Here is an 11,106-nt window from a genome sequence, read left to right as displayed (position 1 = left end):
CATGAGTTTTTAGTTTTCTGTTCTTGATATCCAGCCTTAATCCATGGCGATCAGATAGGATGTTTCTAGTTTTATTGTATCTGTTGAGACTTGTCCAAATACATGACCAGTTTTGGGGAATGTTCTATGAGGTGTTGAGAAAAGGGTCTATTCTTTTGTGTTTGGGAGAAATGCTCTGAAAATATCTGTTAGGTCTGTTTGGCTTATGACATCAATTAGCTCCAGAACTTTAGTTTAGCTTTTGTCAGGATGACCTGTCACTGGTGAGAGTGTGGTATTGAAGTCACTGTGTGAGAGTCAGCATGTCGCAGTCATACTGTAGGCGCTATAGTCATACTGTACAGTCAGATGTAGTAGTGTTTTATGAACTTGGATACTATGTGTGCGGCGCAGAGATGACAAACACTTTTCCTTATAGTTAGTGCTGTTATCGCCAAAGAATCCGGGTCCAGCTCATGTGAGTTTAGCAGGAATTCTTCAAATCTCTGAATTGAATAACTAGGTACTCTAAGCAAATAAGGTCAGGTTAAAATCAGAAAACTCCTTAGCTTTACCAAATCATCAGTCTGATATATAGACAGCCAACTCAAAGGGTCACAAAGCAAAGAAAACCCCTCAAGAGCTGAGAATTCTACCACACCCTAACAGTAGGGACCAGACAGTAACAAGATTCCCTGATGGCTGGCTTGCCAAAGCCCCTTTGGGACACTTAGGTTCATGTGTGCATCTGAAACAAAAATAGGAAACAGAAGTAGATAAAGTAAAATGGATTTATTTTCAGTTTGGATCAAAGTAGGAAAAACTATTCATTTCTCTGTAACAGTATTATTATTTCATAAGAAAGATGAAGCAAATGCCAGGAAATCTGCACCCATTAACTTAAACAAGAGGCAAGTAGAAAGAATATGGAGAGCCTCTGCTTGTGAATCAAGTTCCTCTTCTGGGTGATACAGACTTTTAATGTTAATTTATCCTAGCATGTGATTCCTAAGGACATTTTAATTCATGGTGTCCACTGTCTCAAGAGTCTGAGAGCCAAAGGGAGAGGCTTAAGTGTCTCCATTTAAAATATTTCTTCTTTCCGGGTGATGGTTATTAAGGGTAAACTGAGGACAGGCAGGTGTTTAGGGGTTATGTGGCCAGTCAGAGACACAACCATGTGGCAGACAGGCACACGCACAACTGGAGAAGAGTCTAGGTAGAATTTGAGAAAGCAGGAAGATGGGATGACAGGAGACGTCACAGACAGCAGAGGGACAGGTGTCAGAAAGAAAGCAGAAGTACAGATAAGCCCGGGGCAAAAGCAGGTGACAAGTAGAAGGCCCTGAGGACAGCAGGCCCCCAGAATTGTCCTTTTTTCCTCCAGATTCATCTTAGCTTCTTGAGACGCAGGTGGATCCCATCCTTGGACTTCAACACAAGTCTGAACAGGGGGACCGGGGTCCTGGTGGGATCTGGCAGCAGCTCAAAGCGGAGTAGGGTCAGGGCCACAGCCACCTTCATCTCATTCATAGCAAACTGCTTTCCAATGCAGTTTCTGAACCAAGCAGAGACATAAAGTGAGATGTGTCCTCAGACATGTTGGGAATTAGGGTCCCCGTCACGGTACCAGCCTAATCATTTTCCATATAGGTCACACACCTAAATTGTTCCCTTGCTTTGAGATCACACAACCACACTCATGCAAAGACTCCTGAGCTATGACAAATTTTCACTCCTCTAGGGCTACCTCTAAGCCTAGTCCTGCTCTTGGTTGTGAGAAATGTCATTTGAACAGTGCCAGTATTGTGGGACATCGAGTGCAAGCACATGAATTATTTAATGAGGTAGTCATTAGGTTATCAAATTCTCTCCTCAAAGATTTTGGATCTCCACCATGAACACCCCTAATAGGTATAAGATGAGGACGGATAAGTCACCATACTGGGGATTATCATCTATGCATAAAAACTGAATTGATCGTATAATGGGAGTCAATTATCAGTAGTAGAAACTTCTGGTGAATGCATCTGATTGTTCCTCCATCTTCCTCTCGCTCAATTGTTGGGCTCCGACCCCTCATCCCTCTCAGACTGCCATCATTCACAGCAATAAGAACATCAGACCCAAAAAATACCTCATTTACATTTTTCACTCTTTGTTGTACACACTTCTTCCTATGCACTCCATCAGGTAGAACAGCATCCAGATGCTCCAGCCATAACCACACTTAATGCAGGATTGCTGAGTCTCTAGCCTCACTTCCTATTTCAGAGCACACTGCTGAAGTTGCCAGAGATGATCCTCAGTCCCCTCACTATCACATCCACAGGACAAGCTAAGAGCTAACTAGCTCTGTATTCTCAGTGGTTGATGTCCGTTCCCATATGAATGACTTGCAAATTGGGAAATTATATAAGTTCCAAACATTTGTCTATGTGGTAAAATTTTTGGAGGTTAGAAGCCAAAACCATGAGACAATGGCCTCTGGTGTCCATCCTACAATGAACTGTGAACTCTTATATATATTACTTTAACAGAAACGCTCATAAAATTTCTAGAATTTTCTATATATCACCTTTAATACTCAAAATATATTAATTACATATATGTTTATAGGTACATATATTTCAGAGATACATAGAAACATCCAGCTGTTGAATTAATAAGAAAACCTACTGGGCTTTAATGGGAATTTTGGGAAAGAAAAATTCTCCCTTTAATGTTATTGAAAACTAAAATTCTTGGTTTAGCTTGCATAAGGCATTTAATTCTGAAATATGAAGTTCAGCATTTGTGAAAATACCAAAATATACTAATTTTTCTTACAAATATTTCAGTGACCACCGGGCAGTTGGTTAAAACCCTCTGTGGCATACTGAATTGTCATCTTTCTTTTTGGCACACGTATACCTGACACTATCTTTCCATATATACCAATAATACACAAAAGTAGACCAAATGAAACATAAGAGATCAGAAATAGAAAATATTAATATGTGCCAGGGACTCCCCTTCTTTCCAACCCTTTCCCATCACCTTGCTCCTCCTGAGAAGGGCAGGAAAGCGTAGCTGTGCCTAGAAGAATCTGGTGCAAATCTAGAGGGGTCAAACACCTGTAGAGAGAGCACAGGGACCAGGAAAAACTGAAGTCAAGTCCATTTCCAACGCAAAAGGAGACAGAATGTCTAAAGTTGCAATTGAGTGGCTCTTCTCTCTTCTCAGGACCTTCATACCTTAGGGTTTGGCCAAAACCGTGGGTTATGGTGAAGGCCATAAATGCTGATTGCGACTGTGATACCTGTGAGGGGAACAGAGAAGACATGGAGTGAAACATAATTAAGCCAGAGAAATGGGGCTCTAGACTCACATTCAATAGGAAACTGGCATGCGCTTAAGGAGTCATCACTTAGAGCTGATGATCCTTTGGGCAATAAGGAGCTTATCAAAGCATGCCTTAGAGAACCATGAATCCGGTGATGTCAGAGAGCAGTGAAGTATGGGAGCATCTGCTTCTAGTAAGTGAAGTGTCAACACCCACTCATCAAATCTTTTACATGAACCATTGAAGAACATACATTAGCTCACAGAACACTCACGAGTCCCTCCCCACCGTTTCTAAAGGTGCTGTTTTATGCTCATTTTTCATATGAAATACTCAATTCTCCATGAGGCCCGTTGTCTTTTCTTATGTTTACACTGCTAGTATGTGGCAGAGGTGGGATCATACCCAATGATCAGTTCACTAATATGTGTTTTCCTGAGGAGACAAGGAGCCCAGATCTTATCACTGCCTCCTATCCTTCATCAACTCAAAATTTCCCGAGACACTGGGAAACATTGCACCAACATGTAGCATTCTATTATCTTTCTTATTTGCTTTTACTCATGAAGAAAACTGTATCGCCACAAGACTTGAGTCACTCTTTTCAACCCTGAATATCTCAAGTGACTGCAATTTCAACGCTGAGAATGATATTTAACTAGGGGGTGGCATATCTTCCAGAAGACTTCCTCACTCTCAATTTTTTGACCTCATCTAAACTTCAAAATAAGGATCCAATTTATTGAGACAACAGAGCACACATGAAGACTTGTACAACTGGTTCTTGTTACCTTTGGGTAAGGGGCGTCCATCAGGGAAGGTGACAGGTGTGTTGAGTTCTCGACTCACATTTGGTACAGGTGGGTAGAGCCTCATAGCCTCCTTGATGCACATGGTGGTGTAGGGCATCTGGTCCAGGTGGTCCCTGAAATAAAAGCCACCCTGAAAAGTCACACAGAACTGGGGTACTAGAAAAATACCATCCTAAGCAAGGCAATCCAGACCCAGAAAGACACACATGGTATGTACTCGCTTATAAGAGATATTGGCTGTTAAGTAAAGGGTAACCACACTACAATCCACACACCCAGAGAAGTTAGATAAAGAGGAGAGGTCTAGGGTGGAATATGAATCTCCCTGGGAAGGGGAAATAGAAGAGATTTTGTGGGTTGACTGGAGACAGGTGGGGATGGGAACAGGCAGGATCAGGAGGGGAGGAAGGGACAGAGAGAAGATATAGGGCTTGAACCAGCCATCTTCTATAGCCAGGCAAGTCTCCCAGTGGTGGGACTGGGACACCAATACAGTCACAAACTTATGATCCACAAGGTATCTTGTGGTCATCAAGATACACTGGAACAATGGTGTCCCCGAATTCGTGGGGATGGCCAACAAATGGTTGGTCTAACCTGATGCCCACACCTCTATTAAGAGCTCATGACCAACACTGCCAAGGCAGTTGGAATCAAGAAGCTGGATGGATAAGAGATCTATGATTGAACCAAACATGACTGAACAAAAAAGTCAATGAAATTATTCCTGATGATATTCTGCTATTGTTGTGAATCTGTGTCTCACCCAGTCATCACCAGAGAGGCTTCCTCCAGAAGCTGATGGGAACAGAAACAAAGACCCACAGCCAAACATTAGGTGGAAGCCTAAAGAAAAGGGGAAGTGAGGATTATAGGAGTCAGATAGGTTGAGGACACCCCAAAAATACAGTCACAGAATCAACTAATCAGGGCTCATAAGGGTTCACAGAGACTGAAGCAGTAACCACGGAGCCAGCATGGGTCTGAACTAGACCTTCTGCATACATGATGTGATTTTTTAGCTTAGGGATTTTGTTGGATGCCTAACAGGGAAAGTAGGATTATCTCTGACTCTTTTGCCTACTCTTGAGGCCTTTTCCTCCTACAGGGTTGTCTGCAGCAGCCTTGAAATGAGGGTTAATGTCTAGTCTTACTTGTTATGCAGTGTTTGCTTGATATCACTTGGAGGCCTGCTCTTTTCTGAAAACAAATTGAAAATCAGTGGGTCTAGGGGAAAGGGAAAGGGAAGAGGTGTGGAAGAGACAGGAAGTAGGGAAGGGGGAGAGGCAGTGGTCAGGGTGTATTATGTGAAAGAAGAATAAAGAAAAAAAACCAATCTAGAAAAGTTCTCTCTCTTAAGAAGGCAGGAGTCTCTTTCATCTTAAGTTTTTCTCACCAGGTGACAGAAGTTCCATCACCCAAGACACTTTGAACCTCCTCTCTGCATCTCTGTTGGTGCTCAGGATGTGTGGCCAGAGCATAAAAAATCCAGGATATTCCACTGGCTGTGGTGTCATGGCCCTCGAACATGAATGTATCCACCTCTGCACGCAGGTCCTCATCAGACAAGCTCTTCCCATCCTGCAACTGAGGAAAGGCACAGGTAAGAGAGCAACATTGGTATCTAACCTTGTTTCTGGGCTAAAAAACACTCCTGAACTCTACTCACTTTGGAAAGCAAGAGGATGTCCAAGAAATCCAATCGCCTTTTCTTCTTGACTTTCTCCAGCTCTTCCTCATTCTGCAGTAGAGCTTTCCTCATCTTGATCACTCCATCTACCCCATGATAGCATTTATCAGATAGATCTCAGAGCTTCTGTAACTCACAGAATCCCTAAGCCCAATCTGGATGTCCTAGGGAGCCCAGGATGATGGCAAAACGGCCATCAGAGGACATTTTGTAGATGGTGTTATTCCCATAAAAGGCACTCCTTATGATTGAAGGCTGCACAGCCTCATATCCTACAAGACTCCAATCAATATCATGGGCCGCAGAGCCATGTTAAAGGCTGTTGGATGTAACTCCTGCAGTGTCACCAATGCAATTTAATGAAACTGGGAATGCTTGTAATTCTAACTCCCAAAATTATATCTTAGTAGTAACTAACATGAGTCCTATAGAGGCTTTTGGTAAACTCATTCTGTCTGAGATGTATCATCATATCTTTGCAATGAGCCTGATAAAGGAAGAAAGGCGTGGAAAGGCAGACCTGTGTGCTCATGAGCAAGCTGGCAGGCATGGTGGAACAAACGGCCATCAGACGACATCTTGTAGATGGTGTTATTCCCATAAAAGGCACTCCTTATTCGATGGAATGCCAGATTGTTCAGGTCCTCAACAGCCTTTGTGTAGGACCTGGAATTTCTGATGATAGAAGATACAATGTACTGGTTATGGGATTGTCTGAGCCAAGAATAGAGTGGGCTCTGCAGTCATCTTTTTAACTGTGGGACACACAACACCAAGACACATATCTTTTGTGTCTTATAGGTATTTGAATCCTTGAGCATTTAGAAAATGAGCATCTACATTTGCTAGAGTTCTACTTTGTCTTCCTGGGGCTGGCTTGAAATTAGCGCTTGGCCTAGGCCTAGGTGAGAATCTTGCTTTCTATAGAGGAAACTGTCTTCGTTACCACATACCTCTTACTAAGCCACAACAGATTGGTAAGAACAAAGACTACAATGAAGACTTCACTCACTCATCCAACTGGACACTGTCCCGGTAACTGAAAGCACACTTCATAACAGTGTCCAGCGTCATCATGGAGATGTAGTGAAAGACCTCCAGAGGGTGGTCCTGTTCAACGAACTTCTCCCATTTGTCCTGTGGTGACAATGAAACAATTGTTTTCTTTAGAAGACCTGTGTTTGGGTTAAGATTTTTCAGTTTCTCTACACATAATCATTCTGTAGTACCTCAACATCAAGATCATATGTGTGTAGCAAATTAAAGGCATGAAGCGAATGTTTGTAGTCTGATGCCTACTTCTTCCAAACCTTTTAACAAAACAATAAGCCCTTTCATGGTGTTCAGTTATTGTTTGTTTGTTTTTAAAACAAATATAATCCTTTAGTTTACAAAAAAGGCCCCTTCTGTTTTTGAGAGTGAATGAGACTTAAAAAAATATTGCAAGCGATAATATAGGCATAAAATGTGTGAAGGGAAAGAAGCTGTGGACCTAAATGAGCATGTCTCATGAGTGGTTTTAATTCTGTTTCACTCATCAAAAGTTTGCTAAATATGGCGAGAACAGAAATTGGGCCTAATAAAAGTGATGATATGTCAGAGGTGAATGTCAGAATGTGGACCTTGTGTCCTCTTTTTTGTGGGTCACTCAAGATTATGCTGAAGCAGTTGGTCCAAGACATTCTTGGTCCTATAACATCTTGAAGTAGCCACTGTCCAGTCCAGCCAGAGACAAAGAGTTTCTATTGCATGGTGTTTTATCCTCTGTGGTAAATTCTTGGTCATGTTCTTATCACAGTGCTCTCTGAAGAGTGTTATCCACTCTGATAAATGGAAGTGCTCCGATTTATGTTTTTGTGGAACACTTACTTTATAGCATGAGTTATTAGTCTATGCGACAGTCTGAAATTTGTCTGAGAGTGCGGTCATCGTGAGTGTGTTGTGAGTGGGTGTGAAGAAATGAGATGAACCAGAGCAACTCACTAGCATTGTATTGACGGAGTCCGCCATGATTCTGACATAGGGTTTGAGGATATCATAATGGAAGGCTGGAGTCAACATCCGCCGGTGCTGGAACCACTTCTTCCCATTCAACAGAAGCAAACCGTAGCCTGGGCCAGAGACTGGTATGTGAATGTGTCCAGTAGAAGTGGAATCAAGGGTACCCCTGGGATCATTTGCTCAGATTCATTGGGATGGAATAAGGAATGGAAATTACAGTAATGGTGGATTTTCTCACACAAAAACATAGAAAGTGATACTCCAAATTTGTTTAATAAATCCTCTGTGACTAAGAAAGAAGTAAGATAAAGGATGAAAACATGTTGGTATCAGATCAAGGGGCATATTTAAACATCTGGCCATGAATGTCTGAAGATGTGATGTGGCAGAAACTGGATATTGTGAGCACTTACACCAGCAGTAGCAAGGACTAAGGACTGACTAGAAGAAGAGAAATAAAGCCTTATTTAGGGATGTATCATGGGACTTGTGGCCAGGCACCTATTGTTCTCCATTAGCCCAAGAGCAGTCAGGAAAACATATTATTTATTTTTATATACTTACCAATCCAGGGACTAAGGAATTGGTAAACACCGGAAGCCTTTGGATCTGAAAAGTAACATAGATATTTCAGACCAGATAAACAAGATAATGTTCAAAGTGCAAGTCTTTATGAATTCTTTAGTTTTTCAGAATTTAAACTATATGTATATATGTGTGTGTGTGTGTGCATACGTGCATGCACTTGCTACAGTGTCTGTCTGGTGTTAAGAAGACAACTGTGGAGTTGGTTCATCCTTCTCAATTTCCGTGTGGGTTTCAGGGCTCAAACTCAGATCATCAGGCTTCAGCAGCAAACCCCGTGACCAGCTGAGCCATTTTAGCAACCACGCTGTCAGTTCTTGGCGGATTTCTGCTGACTGTTTTTCCTTATCACCACTCTCTGCTTCCCATTCCTTTCTATCTCTGTCTTGCCAGTTATCTGGGTTTAGGAAGACAGACTTCATTGCACCAGCAGCTGAATGTCTCTGTCACGCTGATTTTTAAAAAACAAAACCAAACATCTCAAAGCCAAACAATAACAAGAAGACTTGAGTTTTTTCTATAATCGACTCTGGCTCATTATCCTATGACCCAGGTAGGTAAGAAATTAGAGATTTTGAATCCAGGTCTCTAGATATAAAATTTGTTCTTCATCTACATGGAAATTTGTAAAACACATTGACTCAATTTGTTTTAAAAGAAAAAAAGTGAATAAAAAAAGAAATTAATCCCTGTGCAGCTATTTTAATTAATTAATTTAATTAATTTAATGTTAATAATAATTAACTATGTAGGTATTGTTAGTCATATGTTGGTCTCTGCACAGGGAGAGCGGTAGTAGATACCAGTTAGAAATCGATGGCTGAATGACACTCTATTCTTAAATGCCACAGACTTGGGGTATGAACGTTGGGTGGTAGACATGCTGCAGCTGCAAGGAAGCTACTGGACTCTTACCTGATCGCCCCAGTATCACCTTCACATAGTCGGGGTCATAGAGCAAGACTCGTACACGACTCCCCGAGAGCCACTGTAAGCAGGCACTTGGGAATTTCTCTACCCAGTTAAGAATCTGCTGGAGCTCCTTATCCTTTTGAAGCAGATACCAGGAAAAAGATAAATTAATGAAATTATTCTTTGACATCTAGTATTTTGTTTGGTAGGGGAGAGGCAGGACTATCACAGGGACATAGCCTCTGAAATGTTCAGAAAAAAAGACAGAATTTTGGGTCAGTTCGACAATCTGTCTTTTCTTCCATCCAGACACTTGCTGTGTCCCAGAATTTCCCTGTCCAGATCCTAAAGTCTGGAGCTACTAATCCAGAGGAAGTTATGGAGCTATTGATCCATAAAGAAGTTATGGGGATAAGAGCCTCAGCATTCTCTCGGAGCTCTAAGTTTCTTTATTCTTAAATGTGACCCGTGTGTGATCCTCACTGAGGACCTCTTCATACAGCCCCTTACCAAACTGTACTCTACTGACTGCTAGTAGCAGTCAGCCATCCTTACTGCTTATACACACTTGGGGATGGAGGAGACTAGTGAATCCAGCCAGTTTCAGGAACTTTTTGAAGCCTTTGAGTTGCTTGCTTCCTGGACTTAAGGACTTCCACTGCAGGATGGGATGGTTCACCTCCCCAAAGAACTTCCAGTAACTTAGGGGCTTCCTTTCTGAATGAGATATTTTACATCTCTTTACAACATCCTGTGTTGTAATCACAAGTTTCTCTTCAAAATGAACAGTTTTAATCTCGGAGGAAACTGATACATAACATGGCCCCAAATCATCATTTATAGAAGCTCTGTCAGTCTTAACAAACCTAGATAGTTGTTCTCTGTACCCGACATCACTCACCCACTCCATAAGGACAGGCTGTTTCCCTATGCCTTTGGACATCCTGAGTCTATTGACAACACACATCTTCTTAAAAGGGTGTGTGCTCCTCATGGTTAAGGCAAGCTCACTCTTAGAAGTGAAATGAATATTCTTCTTTCAGAAACCACCTGCTCATCACACAGCAAACTGCCCCATGGACTGAAACTAAACTATCAGAGCGCCAGCTTTTCTTGTCCTTCCACTCTCTCCCTTCTTCCTACCTTCTGGTGGTGCCCCCAAAGCCAATGGGAAGGAGTGGATGGGAACTTCTGGAGGGTCTTGAGCAGCCACTGCCTTCTTAAGTAGAACTGGACTGCCTTGAAAAGCACCAGACATAGGCTGAGCAGGAAGACCACTTGGAAGAACCCAGAAACACCATCCAAGCTTCTGGTGGGGCTAAATATAGAGAAACCCATGGTTAGTGGCTTCTGATCACTGGCGGCACTGAACCTTTGGAACACCCACATTTAAGTGATGAGAAAGTTGATCCGCCTACTTTGGGGAGGGATAATGGAGAAGACAGACAGGTATTGACCTCAGGTTCCAAAGTTTATTAATATGAAACAGCATTGGGAAACATTGAAAACAGAGCCTTAGCAACTGACCAGGGTCATTGCTATATAAGCACAAACTTTCCTGTATCTCCTTACTGCTCACAAATACTTATTGAGCACGTAATATATGTTATGTACCATCCTAGTTGATGAGTTATGGAATAGACATAATTAGCCTTGATATTCAGAGATTCATATTCTAACTTCCTAAACATTTAATACGGTTAGCTGCTTGCACAAGATGAAAATGATGACAATGAATAAGTTGGTGTGTTCAGACGAATGTAGTTGTAGAGAGTTTCTACACATAGTGATCATTGCAGCTG

At 41.9% G+C, this 11,106-nt stretch overlaps 1 protein-coding gene across 1 annotated transcript; it reads right to left on the bottom strand.

Annotated features, from left to right (window-relative positions):
* Nucleotides 1–752: 752 nt before the first annotated feature.
* LOC125412550 (cytochrome P450 4A14-like) lies at nt 753–10,681 on the bottom strand. The gene is made up of 12 exons (XM_087904722.1): nt 10,448–10,681; nt 9,308–9,440; nt 8,372–8,416; nt 7,790–7,917; nt 6,819–6,943; nt 6,327–6,481; nt 5,786–5,892; nt 5,513–5,703; nt 4,096–4,229; nt 3,216–3,280; nt 3,019–3,095; nt 753–1,537 (listed from the first exon to the last, which is right to left on the bottom strand). The coding sequence occupies exons 1-12, from the start codon at nt 10,640–10,642 to the stop codon at nt 1,369–1,371; spliced, it is 1,524 nt and encodes a 507-aa protein (XP_087760848.1). The 5' UTR covers nt 10,643–10,681; the 3' UTR covers nt 753–1,368.
* Nucleotides 10,682–11,106: the final 425 nt, after the last annotated feature.

This window comes from Myodes glareolus, chromosome 3 (genome assembly GCF_982192425.1).
Source record: "Myodes glareolus chromosome 3, mMyoGla1.1, whole genome shotgun sequence".
NCBI lineage: Eukaryota > Metazoa > Chordata > Mammalia > Rodentia > Cricetidae > Myodes > Myodes glareolus.
This window is presented reverse-complemented; position numbering and strand designations above follow the sequence as displayed.